The sequence below is a fragment of the Bos grunniens genome, chromosome 23 (genome assembly GCF_055505025.1).
Source record: "Bos grunniens cultivar Pamir isolate PY7600 chromosome 23, Bosgru_T2T1.0, whole genome shotgun sequence".
Classification (NCBI taxonomy): domain Eukaryota; kingdom Metazoa; phylum Chordata; class Mammalia; order Artiodactyla; family Bovidae; genus Bos; species Bos grunniens.
This window is the reverse complement of record NC_141187.1, coordinates 33,909,303-33,926,006: the sequence shown is the minus strand read 5'-3', so window position 1 is coordinate 33,926,006 and position 16,704 is coordinate 33,909,303. Positions and strand designations below refer to the sequence as shown.

At 37.9% G+C, this 16,704-nt stretch overlaps 1 protein-coding gene across 24 annotated transcripts in view; it reads left to right on the top strand.

The window, feature by feature from the left end:
• CARMIL1 (capping protein regulator and myosin 1 linker 1) overlaps nucleotides 1-16,704 on the top strand; it is a 307,540-nt gene that overhangs the window by 225,641 nt on the left and 65,195 nt on the right. For all 24 annotated transcript variants that reach the window (XR_015152305.1, XR_015152306.1, XR_015152307.1 and 21 more), the window contains 2 exons: nucleotides 1,883-1,976; nucleotides 8,612-8,710. Coding sequence is in view for 21 of the 24 variants with exons in the window: in XM_086369940.1 (XP_086226066.1) it covers nucleotides 1,883-1,976; nucleotides 8,612-8,710 (193 nt within the window). In the remaining 3 variants the exon portion in view is untranslated. The remainder of the gene's footprint in view (nucleotides 1-1,882; nucleotides 1,977-8,611; nucleotides 8,711-16,704) is intronic.

Sequence of the window (16,704 nt, the reverse complement as noted above, 5' to 3'; positions counted from 1 at the left end):
AGTTCTCCATTCAGTCCTTCGTTCTATCATCAACAAGCCTATGATCTTGAACAAAGCATTTCACCTCACTGATTGATTTTTTATATATATATAAAGTGAGAATTCAGAGTAAATTGTCTTTAAGTACCTTCCAATTCTAAATCCTGTGGTTTTCCTTTAGCCAGAAGGTCAAAGTTGCTGCCACTTCTGCCATCACTAAACAGGGATAAGGCAGCTTATACCATCAGTCACCATGGCCACCCTTCCTGGGAGCCTTCTGTGACTGCACAACCTCCTATAATTACACCTATTGCACCACAAAACCTTTGAAAGGAAACAGTTATTTACCAGTCATTGCATTTGGGTACTAACAGCACAGCTGCCACCCTGATGATTTTGCAGACTGCCAGCCAAGACAGGTCTGTGAGAAGCCAAGAGTAGGGCTCCCTGGATTACAGTCTCATATATTCTGAGGTCCAAGATGCCAATGGTGTGAAACCACATTTGGTTTAAGTAAACCATGCTGGTCTGAAGCATGATGCAAAGTGGATGAGGGAAAAGACAATCATCAAGTGTGCCAAAAAAAAAAAAGACATATTGTCCCTTAGTTTCAGTTTTCTGGCTCCTCTTAAGTCAAACAAAAGCAATTTTGCTCAAGCAAAGTTGAGGTAAAAATGAAAGTTACAGAAATAACAGCCTTGTCTTTGCTGGTTATTTTACTTTAAAGTCACCCTGTAAGTTGGACTGGATGAAGAACAGTTTTTTTTTTTTTCCCCCATTAGGTAACCATCCAGATGACTGCTATTATTAAGATGACTGTTTATTTTCTTTATTATTTATTCATTATTCATTCCTGTTTTAGGAGTTAGTTGTTAATTTATTTTTCCAGTAGAAGCCATCTAACCAACCATAAGAATCACACCTCAAGTGCTGCTTCTTGTTTAGAGACCTAAAATAAGCCAGCTGTGTGAAGCCTATGCCTCAGCTGCTAACATGTGGCCTACCAGGTCAATCTTCTTAGTGTCTTGTTGTAGAAACACATACATTTGGGGTGGGAAAGAGAAGGTGCCCCCAGGGCTTGAGTTTGTGGAAGGGGAGCAGGTGTGGACATTCATCCTGACCCATAGCACTTTGTAGCAAGGTCAGGAGCAGAGGCCAGAGTACAGCTTTAAGTGTTCTCATGCAAAAATGACTCACCCTTGCATTCCTGTGTCAACTGGTCAGCAGCCCTGAGGTAATAAATAGACCCAGAGTTGCTTTACCTGGTGTCAAGAGCCTGGGGTTCTCGGGGTGGGGTGCAGACTGCCAGGCCCTCAGAGGTCAGGGTGTTGAGCCAGGCAGGAAGGTTTTCTAGACAGTCACTGGTCTTGGACTCGCTTATTTAAAGGAGCCCAGAGCCTGAACAGACTGTTATTGTGGATGCTCATGTCCTTGGCTTGGCAAGCAAATGTTTTGGTTCTATTTTGGGGTTTTTCTCTACTGTTCAGGGCCTGTCATCCATCATCAGGGGTCATCAAGGTACCTTCAGATCTGTTGGTAATCGAAATCCAAGTGAGTGAGTTGATCTGGACATTTCCCCGTAGCCTTTCTCTCAGTCCATCTCTGCAGTTTCAGTTTGAAAGTCCTGTCCTTGCTGTAATTGAAAGCCAAAAGCCAAACAACAAAACCAGTTTCCTTCAGATTCTGTCAGTTTTGCAGACAGAGTGACGAGGTCACCCGTGGTGTTGCACACGTGGATAGGAAAGAAGGCGGACCCTATAATCATGGGGCCTAAGATGTTCCAGTAGTTTAGAATTTTCTAAGACACTTTGGCAATTCTCTTTTCAGATTTTTCAAAAAAGAGTGTGGAATTAAAGTAATAGGAAGTTATTTTTAATAAACAACATTTTCTCCTTTTTTCTAGGAACTACACATTGAGATTTATGCCAATTCCTATGTACGATGCTTCTCAGGCCTTAAAAACAAACCCTGAAAAGACAGAAGAGGCTCTCCAGAAGGTACTGAAGGATCAATAGCTTAATTATAATAAATTCACATTTGAATGGAATTATGTGAATAATAATTTTGAATGTATGAACAGTACTTTGTATTTTACAAAGCTATTTTCATATTTGTATTCTTGTGATTATGACTGGCATAATGCATGACTGGGGGAGGAATAAGATAAGAAAGATTAAAACTTGTGAACATTAGGTGGAGTGAAAGAACATTCTTATAACATCAGCATGCCAGAGCTCAGGCATGGATAACTTCCTCTTTATCCTTTAGAGAATGTGTAGAAATCCATGTCAGCTAGCACATCCTTCATCCTCAACAGCCTGAACCTTCCCTTCCTTCTTCATCGAGAAACAGGATATTGTTGAGATCTCTGTCATCTTTTTCTATAAATGTGTCGGAATCCACACCCATTCCCGCTTCCTTTCTGGTGACCCCAGAGGAGGGTGGGTGCTTTCCCTTAGAAGCCCAGCCATCCATGGTGCCTTTGACCCCAGCATCTCTGCCCTTTGCTGGTAACTTGCCCTGTCAGTCATTCGTTCACTCTTTCATGTCTTCATCCTTCTCTTTCTATGGTTATGGCTACCTTTGTATCTACTTAGGATATGCTCAAATATTTCCCATCTGACTCCACATTTATCATGCTATTATTTGGGAAATCTCCTAAATCTTTCTTCCCTCTTTGGGCTTTCCTCTGGTGGTGCCACCCTCTGTCCAGTCTCCTAAGTTTGACTTCTTTTTCCCTATATCATCTGCAGCCAATCTATCACCAAGTTTACTAACTGTGTAGCATAAATCTCTTCATTTACTCTCCTTCCCTCTATTCCTATAACAGATGCTTTTGTTCCAACCTCATCCTCTCTCACCAGGATGGTTACATCCCTTTGTCTGTTTTCCATGCCACAGTCAAAAATAGCCATCTTTCTTCTTGGTGAATTTGATCAGACTAAAACCTTCAATCCAGTCCTCCCCAGAGGCTTTTAGGATAAAGCCTAATCTCCTAAGCTTGGCAAGAATTTCTACCCAGGATCTGTCTCCTATTCACTGTCAATTTCATCTCTTAACCACCCCATGGTCTTTGTTTTTCTCTACTTCAGGGAACTTGATAGAAATGCAGATTCTTGGGCCTCAGAAACTGAGGCAGGACTTAGCCATCTGGGTTTTTCTGAGCTTTCCTGATGCTTTCTAACATTTGAGAATCACTGCTTGAGTCTAGATGATACTCGTGCTTACCCCACTACTGTACATGTCTGTCGAGACTGAAATCCAGGGTCAGCCTATCCAGGAAGACTTCTCAGAGTCCCTTTCCCCCAGTAGGTAGGTGGTTCTTCCACTGGCCTGGTGACATTGTTTTAAGTTACCTGCCTCCATTTTTTTTTTCCCTCCCAGTGACTGAGCTCTTTGAAGGCAGAGCCCGCATTTTTCATCTTGTTTTATTCTCAGAAGCTAGTGCAGTACCTGGTATGCACGCTTAGATGTTCTTTAGACGTTCAGTGAATTAAGGGAGTAAGGTTGGGAGCTGAGGAAGAGGAAAGTGTGGGGTTGCAAAAGAAACCATCTAAGATTTGTGTTCAAAAGTTCCAAGTCAGACTCTTCCCAGCTATGTAAGTTCTGTAAGTACTTAGTGTTTCTGAACTTTGGTTTCTTCATCTATATAAAAAATAAAGCTACACAATAACAGTGTTTAGCTGACACTTAGAATATAGTTCGTGCTGGGGGCCTGACACTATATTAAATGATTTACATAAATTAATACTTGTCAACTTTAAAGTAAATCCATGAGTTTTGTTCTATTATATCCTCATTTTATGGATAAGAAAACTGAAAGCGTGTCTAATTTGCCTAAGGTCTCCATAAGGATCAAATGAGGTAGTGTACATGAAAAGCAATTTGTCGATCATAAAGCAAAATACAAATGTTACTTATCTTTATGCTTTCCTAAAGGAAATATAACAGAAGACATATTCTATAGAGATGAGGTTTCTGATTTCAGATTAGACATGCAGAGTTTGCAAGTCATCATTCCCATTCTCTCAAGAAAAAAGCTTAACAGAAAATGAGTGACTTTTCTTAGGTCTGCCAGAGAATTGAGGTGACATGCAAACTGTCACCCTGGAAATGGTAATACAGAAACTCAAAGCCAGGATCAGCTTACCAGGAGCAGAAGCTAGTGGAGCCAGTAACTCAGAGGAATGCTTAAACAGCAATTGATGAATTGTTGCAGGCTTAGTGTGGACTAATTTGAGAGCTAAAAACTCTTAGAGGCTCAGTCTTAGGTAGGCTCTGACCCTTGCCTGGGTTTAATTATAAGAACCCTAACATGTTATCACAGTGAAGACTGGAGGATAATTCACTCACGTTTCTGGCAGGGGGATGGGAAAAGGGAACTGTTTTGAAATACAGTCAGAACATGCTATCCTCTGTAACAAAAGACAACCCTCAAGAGAAACTATTCTATGAGAGTCTTACCTGACCTAGTGAAAGGCAGACCACTGTATCCCCTTCCAGCTTTTTGTTTCACATAGGGAGGGGGGAAAAAAGAGGGCCAAGAAACACTTATAAAGGTTACAGTCCAGGGACTCAGACCTATTTTTTTTTTTTTTCTCAAAAAAAAAAAAAAAAAAAAAAAGCCTAAATTTAGTCTTAAGGTTATAGAATGTTTCCCCTCCCTATTACATTATATCACACATCAACTATAATAACAGTGAATTACAACTGAGCAAAGCTGTAAGACACTATTTAAGGAGGCATTTCTAGGGAAACCCCAAAATAGCAGGAGAGACATAAACAGGTTGATAGAAGAACTTAAAGCCCCTGACATACACAGTTACAGCAGACATTCAACACAACCCAGTTTCTAGCTGCTGCTGCTGCTGCTAAGTCACTTCAGTTGTGTCCGACTCTGTGCGACCCCAGAGATGGCAGCCTACCAGGCTCCCCTGTCCCTGGAATTCTCCAGGCAAGAACACTGGAGTGGGTTGCCATTGCCTTCTCCAATGCATGAAAGTGAAAAGTGAAAGTGAAGTCGCTCAGTCGTGTCCAACCCTCAGCTATCCCATGGATTGCAGCCTACCAGGCTCCTCTGTCCATGGGATTTTCCAGGCAGGAGTACTGGAGTGGGGTGCCATTGCCTTCTCCGAGTTTCTAGCTGGATGAACATAAAAACTTCACATTAAAAGATTGATGACCTCAGTGCCTATTACTAGATACATTATATCTGGCTTTCAACAAAAAATGACAAGGCATGCTAAAAGACAAGAAGAACCACAGTGTGCGCAGCCAAAGCAAATATCAGAACCAGACTCAGATATGACACAGAGTTTGGAATTATCAGACAGGTCATTAAAACAATTATAATCAAATATGTTATGGGCTTTAATGGAAAAAGTAAAAAAAAAAAAAAAAAAACATGCAAGAACAGATAGGTATTAAAAGCAGAGAAAGAGGAACTAAGAAAAAAAATCAAAAGAAAGTGCTAGAAGACAGAAATGCTGTAACTAACAAAAAAATGCCTTTTATTAGCTCATCAGTGGGCTGGAGACAGTGGAGGAAAGAATCATTGAGTTTGAGGATATGTCAGTAGAAACTTCCCTGAAAAAACTTTGCCACTCAAACATATTTTTTTCTAAAATATTTCCTCCAGACTGAAATGCAAAGAGGAAAAATAGAATAGGAGGGAAAAAGAACAGAATATTCTAGAACTGTGGGAAAAATTACAAAACATTGAATAGCCTTGTAATGGGAATATCAGAAGGAGAAAAAAGAGAAAGGAACAGAAGAAGTAATAACTGAGAATTTTTTGAAATTAATGACAGAAACCAAACCACAGATCCAGGGAACTCAGAGAACACCAAGCAAAATAAATACCTCCCTACCCCCCCACCTCACCATCCCCCGCCCCGCCAAAAAAAATCAACATGTAAGCACATCGTATTCAAACTGCTGAAAATCAAGGAGAAAATGTTGAAGGAGGACAGGGGAAAATACATCTTGCATATTGGGAAATAAGGACAAGAATTATATCAGACTTTGAGTCAGAAATCATGCAAACAAGAAAATAGAGTGAAATACTAAAGTATTTGGAAGGAAAAAAAAAAACAGACTGGAATTCTGCATCTAGCAAAATTTTTCTTCAAAAATAAGAAATAAAGACTTTCTAAGTGGTGTTAAAGGGATGAAAGGGAGAAATTGGCAAGACTGTCATTAATGTACCTGTACTACTTGTGAAATGGACAGCCTGGGGTTAATCTGAGTATAACTTACAATTGGCCCACCTTATCTACATCTACGGGCTCAACCAACCATGGACCATGTAGTGCTGAAGTATTTACTATTGAAAAATATCTGTTTACAAGCACACCTGTGCAGTTCAAACCTGTGTTGTTCAAGTAGCAATTTCAGTGTTATTTGAAAGAAGAGTTGAATTAATTGTAAATGTACTTTGCAGATACTAGGGCAACCACTAAAATATAATTCTTTAAGAAAGGAGAAAAAAGTGGATCATATATAATGCTTAAAATCAGAGAAGACAGAAAAGGAGAGGATAAAAAAAGAAAGAACAGAGTATGCAAATATGTTAATTAAAAAATTTGTGTTTTTTAAATGAAAATTGTTGCCTTTAAAGCTCATATTTATTGTTTTCTTTTCCTATACTATGCTTTTATATATTCCATTTTTCATTGTCACAGAACCCTGTCCTCTTGCCCTTTAATTTTACTCTATTGAAGAACAATATTGTGATTCTGTGTTCAATCTTTATTATTTTAAAATACAAGATTCCTTTATTAAAACACATGGTTTTTGCCTATGTGCTGCTGCTGTTTTCAGCAGTGAGACTGAAGGTGTCTAACAGATTCTAGACTGTCTCCCAGGTCACTGCTGCCCAGGGGTACTGGCAATGTGATAATGACACTCTTGGCTCTCCCCTTTCCATTTGACTTGAGTCAAGCCCCGTCCTGTCCTGGTTTTCTGCCTTGGCACCTAAAGGTGCATAGAAGGAAAATTCACCCTGTTAATTCAAGATGCAAATACTTTTCAGTGGTGATGTGTACATGACTGTTTTTAAAGACTCTTAGCGTTGTCTTTCTTCTCTCCCTGTACTAGCTGTTAGAAATGAGCTTTGAATACTAATTTTTTTCTAAAATCCTCCGTCCAAGCTCAGTCTGTGAAGCCCGGTTGGTGCCCCTGGGGCAGTCCTGGAAGTGCCTGGGGCTGCCTTGGGTGCACTGCCTGTATATGAGCAGAGCCTCCTGAGTAAACAAGCTGATCTCAGAACTGGCCCATGGCCAGGGCTTAGTGAGGCCAAATGTAGAACAAGTAACAAAGCAAAAGCACCCCAAACTAGGGGGCAATGTGTGTCTGCCAGTTTCAGGCAAGAATCTGTTTTTAGCAAAGACATTCTAACTGATGGTAATGTCACCTTGGAAAGAGATGACTTCTTGGGAAGCAGCAAGAGAAAATTAACGTAATATAATGTCATGGTATTAATGTGTCACTTTAATGATGCTCCATTTCAGGGATCTTTCTGTTTTATAATTTCTTCATTTATGTTTAGTATAATAGTACATTTTGCTCTGCTTTGTAGTTTCCAGGGATGATAGTAATTATAGTCTGTTTTAATTGTTCCTAATTGGTATTAAGTAGTAGTCATTTTAGCATATGCAAAACTAAAATGAAAATGTAATAATGCTGAAAGCCTCATAGTTATTAGACGTTCTTAGGGAACTATAGTGACAAATTAGAAGCCAAATGGTTAAGTTGCATTAATAAGACAAATAAAAGCAACAACTTAAAAAAATAGATGGCATACTTAGTTATCTCAGATCATTCTTAAAAAAAACACCTTAATAGGTATTCATTATCCCCAATAGTTTATACTACATTTTTTTGCCCAATGTGTATATTGTTCTTCTTAAATACTTTATTCCAGTCTAGTTATCATTTGTATTTTTAAGTTTTTCATAAAACATTGTCTATGTATAAAAATATAGATTGTCAAGTAACTTTAAGACTTCATTTTCTGTAGGAATCCATTTTCTAATTTTTGATACTTTTACTAAAATCATTCCTATTTTTAAAAATACATGTAAGCCTGGTAGATTAAGGAAATTAGTATATAGCTTTGAGATGGACCAGCCTGTATCCTTCCAATTTTGTACCTGTTTTTTCCTTTAAAGAATTTTCTGAATGCTGGTGAATTCTACCCCTGGAATAAGGCCAAGAGGTTCAGAGAAGACCATTCATACTCTGTAGGGGTACTTATTTAGCTTCTGAACTGTTTATTGGTTAAAAATTTATGAGAGGGAAAGATTACAATCATGTTCAGGAAAGTGATGAAAAGGCAGTAAATGGGGTGTCTAACCCTGCAGGCAATTAAACATTTGCTCTTCTTTGTCAAATACTGAGTCATATAAAAATCACCCCTGTTACCTGCAAGTAAAATTTCTAACTAAGAACACCTATAATGCATCTGATAGTCCATTTCCCCATCTCGTACATTCTGTGGGGCCAGGGCACTGGCAGGATGTGAAAATTAGTTGCTTGGGTCTTCACTTCAGCTGCTGGCTGTTTCACTGATGACTTTACTCTCTGCTGAGTTGACATGTGTTCTTGAGAGAGACCTGTGCTTAATTTCCAGATAGAAAACTATCTGCTCCGGAATCATGAGACTAGAAAATACCTTCAAGAGCAGGCCTATCGCCTCCAGCAGGGCATTGTCACCAGCACCACGCAGCAGGTAAGAGGGACCAGTCTTCTCCCAGTGCCAGTGTTCTTCCTGCTTACACTGAACTGACCCTTGTAAGAGCCAGAGACCAAGGATTTTTATCATTTCCCATGGGACAGTAAGAACCCATTTCTGAAAATGACAACAAATGTAAGTAGAGTTTGGGGGAAGATGTAGAGGGAGGAAAATGTAGGTTAATTCTTATACTAAATATACAGTTTCTATTGTTGACGATTTTGTGCATTTTAAGACTGTCAGTAAGGTGATGGTCAGTTGCTAAGTTATGGACATAATGACTCTGACCCATGGACTGCAGCATGCCAGGCTCCTCTGTCCTCCACTATCTTCCAGAGTTTGCTCAAATTCACGTCCGCTGAGTTGGTGATGCTATCTAACCATCTCATCCTCTGCCACCTCCTTCTTCTTTTGCCTTTAATCTTTAATCAAGGTATTTTCCAGTGAGTCAACTTTTTGCATCAGGTGGCTGAAGTATTGAAGCTTAACTTCAGCTATAGTCCTTCCAGTGAATATTCAGGGTTCATTTCCTTTAGGATTGACTGGTTTGATCTCCTTTGCAGTAAGATGTGATTTAGATTTATATATAACTATTAGAAACCCTAGATTATAGATGATAAAATCTGAGGGTAATCAGATTTAATACTTTGGAGACCTTCTGTTCCATTTCTTCTACTCCATTTCACTTCTCTGAGTAGGAAACAAATTCCCAAATTCTTCTGAATAATTAAGAATTTGTTGAATGTTAATTAACATGTAAGTGCTGAAGAGAAACTATTCTTTTCTTTTATTTCACTCCTTTTCTCTCTACTCAACTTCAAAAAAGTGTGAAATATTTTCCTCCAAAAACATAACCAAACCCAAGGATCATAAAATATTCGAGGAAAATCTATAGGATGTCAAAGAAAGAAGATACACCAAAGAACTGAGCTCAGATGGTTCAAAGTAGAGCAGAGAACTTAACAAAAGTTTTTTTTTAATTTAATAACTTCAGTGGGATTTGAGAGAATATTATATACATAAAATAGGAATTAGCTGCTGTGAAAAGGAGTAATCAGAGGACAGGAAACAATGCTTAGCAGTTGAAAATATGGAAACTGTAATATAGAATTAAATTAACTGATAGTGCACAAATTAAGCTACTTGTTTGGTAGAAAACAGGGAAAATCTGTATAACATGCAGTATGACAGATGAAAAATATGAGAGAAAAGTAAGTCCAAATAGTGAATAGATTAAAAATGACCAATAGCCTTCTAACAGGAACTCCAGAGGTTAAAAAGAAACATCATAGAAAAAGTTAAAAGAGTAAAAATAATAGAAAAGCATTTCATATGAATGTTGGAGTTGATATAACCTATTGAAATAGATCTAGAGGGATGAGTAAAGGACTGTACGTGGTCAGAACACTTAGAATAAAGGGAAACAAAAACAAAAACACACCATCTTAAAGACTTACAGAGAGAATACACAGGTCATCTTACAAGGGAACTATCCTAGAAACAAATGAGGTTCAGCCATTTTATCAGAGTGAGGGCAGAGTAAAATTATATTTGGACAGGGAATCAGAAATTTTACCCCCAATATTCCATATGAAAAACTGATTTTTTGAGGAAATTCTCTAGCAAAACAGAAGAAAGTATCAGTTCAGTTCAATCGCTTAGTCATGTCCATCTCCTTGCGACCCCATGGACTGCAGCACACCAGGTCTCCCTGTCCATCACCAGCTCCCAGAGCTTACTCCAACTCATGTCCATCAAGTTGATGATGCCATTCAACTTTCTCATCTTCTGTCGTCCCCTTCTTCTCCCACCTTCAATCTTTCCCAGCATCAGGGTCTTTCCCAATGAGTCAGTTCTTCACTTCAGGTGGCCAAAGTGTTGGCATTTCAGCATCAGTCCTTCCAATGAATATTCAGGACTGATTTCCTTTAGGATGGACTGGTTTGATCTCCTGGCGATCCAAGGGACTCTCAAGAGTCTTCTCCAACACCATAATTCAAAACCATCAATTCTTCAGTGCTCAGCTTTCTTTATAGTCCAACTTTCACATCTATACACGACTACTGGAAAAACCATAGCTTTGACTAGATGGACCTTTGTTGGCAAAGTAATGTCTCTGCTTTTTAATATGCTCTCTAGGTTGGTCATAGCTTTTCTTCCAAGGAGCAAGCGTCTTTTAATTCTATGGCTGCAGTCACCATCTACAGTGATTTTGGAGCTCAAGAAAAGAAAGTCTGTCATTGTTTCCATTGTTTCCCCATCTATTTGCCATGAAGTGATGGGACCAGATGCCATGATAATCGTTTTTTGAATGTTGAGTTTTAAGCCAGCTGTTTCACTCTCCTCTTTCATCAAGAGGCTCATTGCTTTCTGCCATAAGGATGGTGTCATCTGTGTATCTGAGGTTATTGATATTTCTCCCAGTAATCTTGATTCCAGCTTGTGCTTCATTGAGCCCAGCATTTTGCATGATGTAGTCTGCATATAAGTTAAATAAGCAAGGTGATAATATACAGCCTTGACATACTCCTTTCCCAATTTGAAACCAGTCCATTGTTCCATGTCTGGTTCTAGCTGTTGCTTCTTGACCTGCATACAGATTTCTCAGGAGGCAGGTCAGGTGGTCTGGTATTCCCGTCTCTTGAAGAATTTTCCCCAGTTTGTTGTGATCTATACAGTCAAAGGCTTTGGCGTAATCGATAAAGCAGAAGTAGATGTTTTTTTTGGAATTCTCTTGCTTTTTCTATGATCCAATGCATGTTGGCAATTTGATTTCTGGTTCTCCTGCCTTTTCTAAATCCAGCTTGAACATCTGGAAGTTCACGGTGCATGTACTATTGAAGCCTGGCTTGGAGAATTTTGAGCACTACTTTGCAAGTGTGTGAGATGAGTGCCGTTGTGTAGTAGTTTGAGCATTCTTTGGCATTGTCCTTCTTTGGGATTGGAATGAAAACTGATCTTTTCCAGTCCTGTGGCCACTGCTGAGTTTTACAAATTTGCTGGCATATTGAATGCAGCACTTTCACAACGTCATCTTTTAGGATTGAAATAGCTCAACTGGAATTCTATCACCTCCACTAACTTTGTTCATAGTAATGCTTCCTAAGGCCCACTTGTCTTTGCATTCCAGGATGTTTAGCTCTAGTTAAGTGATGATAACCACCATCATGGTTATCTGGGTCATTAAGATCTTTTTGGAAAAGAGAGTATACAATATGAGATATAAATAAGAAACTGTGCCAGAAATGAAATCATTGAAGTTATAAAAGCTGAAAGAAAGCTTAAAAAAATTGCCACTTTGGGGCAATCTGCTCTGAGCTGCAGAATTAAAAGATATACTATTACATGTATTCCTCTATGAATTCCATAATCATAATTCTGTACTGTGGATTTTAGTGGATTTAAAATTTTAATATCAACTTAGACAAGAAAGGAACACCTAATTATTATTATTCTAAAAATATGTAAATGCTGGAAATCTTAATGTAAAAATAATGAAACTAAGGTGTTGAAGAGGGAGAAAGATGAGTATAAGTATACTAAAGTTTTTGTTTTACTTTTTATTTATAAGTATACTAAAGTTTTACTTTTAGGATAATCCTCTCTAATTCATCAAAAGTCAAAAATACAGATGTAAATCTGCTGTTTGAAATGGAGGTCACCAAAATAATTTAAAAGCAGAGGGTTTTAAAAACTGTTTATTTCAAAAATGTTCATTTCAGTAGATTGAGAGGAACCAACTGGTAGGAAAAGTTTTATTACTTGAAACTACTTTTTATTGCTTATTCTATTTTCTTACCTGTACAAATATCATTTTAATTTTCCCAGTGTCTTTGGTTTTGGCATCAGGGTAATGCTAGTCTCAGAGAATGACTTTGGAAGTATTTCTCCTCAACTCTGGGGAATACTTTAAGAAGGATAAGTGTCTGTCTATCCTCAGTGTTTGGTAGAATTCACATGTGAAGCCGTCTGCTCCTGGACTTTGGTTTGTTGGGAGATTTTGTTTTTTTTTAACTGCTCATTTAATTACTGGTAATTGGTCTGTTCATATTTTTTATTTCTTACTGATTCAGTCTTTGGAGAGTGTATGTTTCTAAAAATTTATTTCTTCTATTGTCCATTTTGTTTGTGTATATTTGTTTGTTGTTGTTTAGTTAAGTCACGTCTGACTCTTTGCAACCCCCATGGGTTATAGTCCACCAGGCTCCTCTGTTCATGGAATTTCCCAGATAAGAATACTGAAGTGGGTTGCCACTTCCTTCTCCAGGGAATCTTCCTGACCCAAGGTTCAAACCTGTGTCTCCTGCATTGGCAGCTGGATTCTTTACACTGAATCACTTGGGAAGCCTGTATTTGTTTGTTGTAATCTCTCATGACCCTTTGTATTTCTGTGATGTTACTTGTAACTTCTCTTTATTTCTGATTTATTTATTTGAGCCCTCTTTCTTTTTTTCTTGATTAGTCTGGCTAAAGATTTATCAGTTTTGTTGATATTTTCAAGACAGACCACCAAGATATCTTTTCAACAAAGTTATTTTCAAAGAACTGGTCTTAGTTTCATTAATCTTTTCTACTTTTTTTTTTTTTTGGTCTCTATTCCATTCATTTCTGTTCTGACCTTTAGATTTCTTTCCTTATATCGTGTTGGCCAACACTAACTTTGGTTTTGTTATTTCTCCTTTTTCTACTTTTTTTATGTGTAAAGTTAGGTAATTTACTTGACATTGTTCTTGTTTCTCAGGTTAGGCTTGCATGGCTATAAACTTCCTTTTAGAACTGTTTTTGCTATGTCCCACGGATCTGGGGTCATTGTGTTCCCATTTTCGTTTGTTTGCAGTTGTTTTTCTTTTTCATTTCCTCTTTGACTTCTTCAGCCTTCCATTTGTTGTTTAGTTGCATATTGTTTAGCCTCCACATGTTTGTGGTTTTTTGTAGTTTTTTTTTTTTTTTCCCCTTGTAGTTGATTTCTAGTCTCCTTACTGTTGTGGTCAGAGAAGATGCTTGATATGATTTCAGCCTTCTTAAATATATTGAGAATTCTCTTGTGGCCCAGCCTGTGATCTATCCTGGAGAATGTTCCATGTACTCTTGAAAAGAATATGTATTCTACTGCTTTGGATAGAGAGCCATTTTAATTTTTTGTTATTCCTTTTTCTTGAAAGAGAATGAAAGAAAGGTGTCCATAATAAATTTGTCATGTATGATCTTTCAGGTAGGTAAAATTATATAGATGACTTTGTATACATAGAGATTCATGAGTGTTCACCAAAATGTAAATAATGGTTATCTCAGGTTTAGATAATGGTTATCTCAGATTAGGTTGAGTTCTATTGTCTTCACAGTTTTGTTTGAATGCTTTATAGTAAGCATGTATTATTTATATAAAAAAGTATAGCAATATCTGTTAAGAAAATCATGAATTATGAATATTAGTGAAGTAACAGGGAGTTTGGGGAAGGGAAATATTATTTTTGACCTTACCAATGCCTTAAACATCTAAATTTTTTCCTATAAGGGACTAATATTAGCTTTTAGTACTTTATGGTTTACTATTATTTCCTGGTTTTAGTGTTTAACATTAAAAGCAGTGAGAAAGCTAAAATCTTACACTGTTGCCTTTGGTTCCTTTATGAGCTACCATAACATTCAATATCCTTTTAACTTTTTCCCTCATTCACAGGGGTTTTGTTGCTCATCCAAAAAAATTACTGCCGCAACCTTTAATGCTAATTTTTAAAAGTAAGTTTCATCTTCTCAGTCGAGAGGAAATTATACACAGGAGGCATATACAGATGTTTAATTCTGTAGGGGTGACATCGCTCTGAATTATTCAAGTCATTATGTAGTAGGTATATTGCCACCTTTTCACTTTGGGGATTTCTTAGGACATGATGATTAGCAGTTTTCAGACTTTAATTGTTTCAGTCGCCTTAGGAGAGATTTATCTCCTCCTTATTGAAACTTCTTATTGAAGTTTCCAGAAATAGGAACACAGAAAGAATAGGCCCTCTGTGACTACTCCTGCTAACCACATAGGCAGTCATCATTCCCGGGTGACACTGAAGGGATTAAAATGTGTTTTAATGAAACATTGAAGTCTCATAAAAGTTCATATATTTGTTTTCGTCTCTAGTCTTTGTTTGGGAAAGACCTTCACAAGACTCAACACTGTACTTATGCTTTTGATCTCTTATTTTCATCTCATAAATGCTCTTAATCAAGAGCCAGCAAACTTCTATAAAACAACCAAATAGTAATTAGCCTTTACAGTGCATATGGTCTCTGTTGCAACTGCTCAGCTGTGCTGTGATAGAGTGAAAGCAGCCATGGACAGTATCTGCACACATGAGTGTGGCTGAGCCAATAAAACTTTATTTATAAAAACGGGCTCAGAATTGCCTATAGTTTGCCAGCCTCTGCTATGTCTTCTCATTCTTTTTTTTTTTTTTTAAGACAATTTTATTGCCTAGAGCTATTTACTCAACACATTCTCTTTCCTTCCTTTCATGTGCAGGTTTTTATACTTGCCTTCCTGGCTTCTTGCTACCCATTCACTTTACAACCTTCTGGAATGTGCCATCTGTCCCTATCTGTCTGCTGAGATGAGACTCAATGGACCTGGTCACCAAGTCAGAGGCCTTTCTCCCTCTTATCTTTTGATGATAGGAGGCTGTATGTGTAGTGGTCTGACTTGGGGTCTCAAGTCAGATGACCTGGTTTTAAGTACAGATTCTGCTATTCCTTCTTGGTTGGAACTGATGTTAGTCGCTAACTAACCTCTTTAAGGCTTGGTTTCATCTGTAAAAATGGGAAAGATGACCCAAAGAAGGTGCTCAGATGATTAAATGGGATAATGTGTGCAAAGTACTTGGTTCCTCACCAGTAAACATTGTTTGTTGCTAATTTTTTATTATCACAATTGCCATCATTATTATAGACCATCTTATCTTTCTTGAGATACACTTCTTAGTTCACTGGGTAGTATGCTGTTCTGAATATCGTTCTGTTGTTCTCTGTCCTCCTTTCTACACAACTCTTTCTCCTTTCATCTTCCAAATGCAATCCTTTTTCAAAGTTTTGTACTTAGTGCTATCTAATCTACTTCTACCTTTTTAACTCTCTCGTGTGGATGACTCCTGATCTATCTCTTCAGTCCCTGTTTTCTGTAAACAGAAATTCCTGTTTTTCAGCTGTTTGTTTAGCATCCCCATCCAGATGGCCCTCTGACAGCAAGGTGAAAGACCAAATTCATCCTTTGGAACAGCTGATTTCACCATTTCTCTCAGAGACATTGTCATTCACTGAGACTAGAACTCCTGGAGTCCTCTTGGGTGCCTCATTCGCTTTCTTCATTCAGAGTCACTATTCACTGCCCATTTATCTTCAAAGTGTCTTTTACAGCTTTTCTTTTCTTTCTGTTTCTACTGCCTGACCTTTTGCTAAGGCTTTTTATTAACTCCTTCTTGTGTCTTTTACAAGCATGGCAAGAACCAGTTAATCCATCTTCCATGTCTCCTTGTGCTTTTTTTTTGTTTGCTGTTGTTGTTTTTTTGGTATCTTTGTGCATTTCATAGCCCATTTTCTTTGTATCAGGGAAGCTAATACAAAGCTAGACATTGTGAGTGTTAAGAGATTTTTAGATACTCACAGTTGTGGGAGGAGCTGGGGGGATAGATGCTCTGTGGTTTGCATGCAGTGGTTGAACTCGGTAGCCTGAACCTGAGTCTTACAGTATCTTGTCTTAGCTTAACATTCCAATCTGATGTCCCATAATAAAATGCCTCTGTTTCTAATTGGGAAATAGGAATACCAAGCGTCAGAATGTGCCATTGCTTATGTTCATTCTTTTACTTAAAATGTCCTTTTCTTTTCTCAGTTTGTAGAACTGTTTCAGGACCCAGTCTAAAAGCTACCTTCAGCCCCAATTAGTTGTAATCTCTCCCTTGACTGAAATCCTTTAGTACTTCTCATCACCCATTTATTCATTGAAT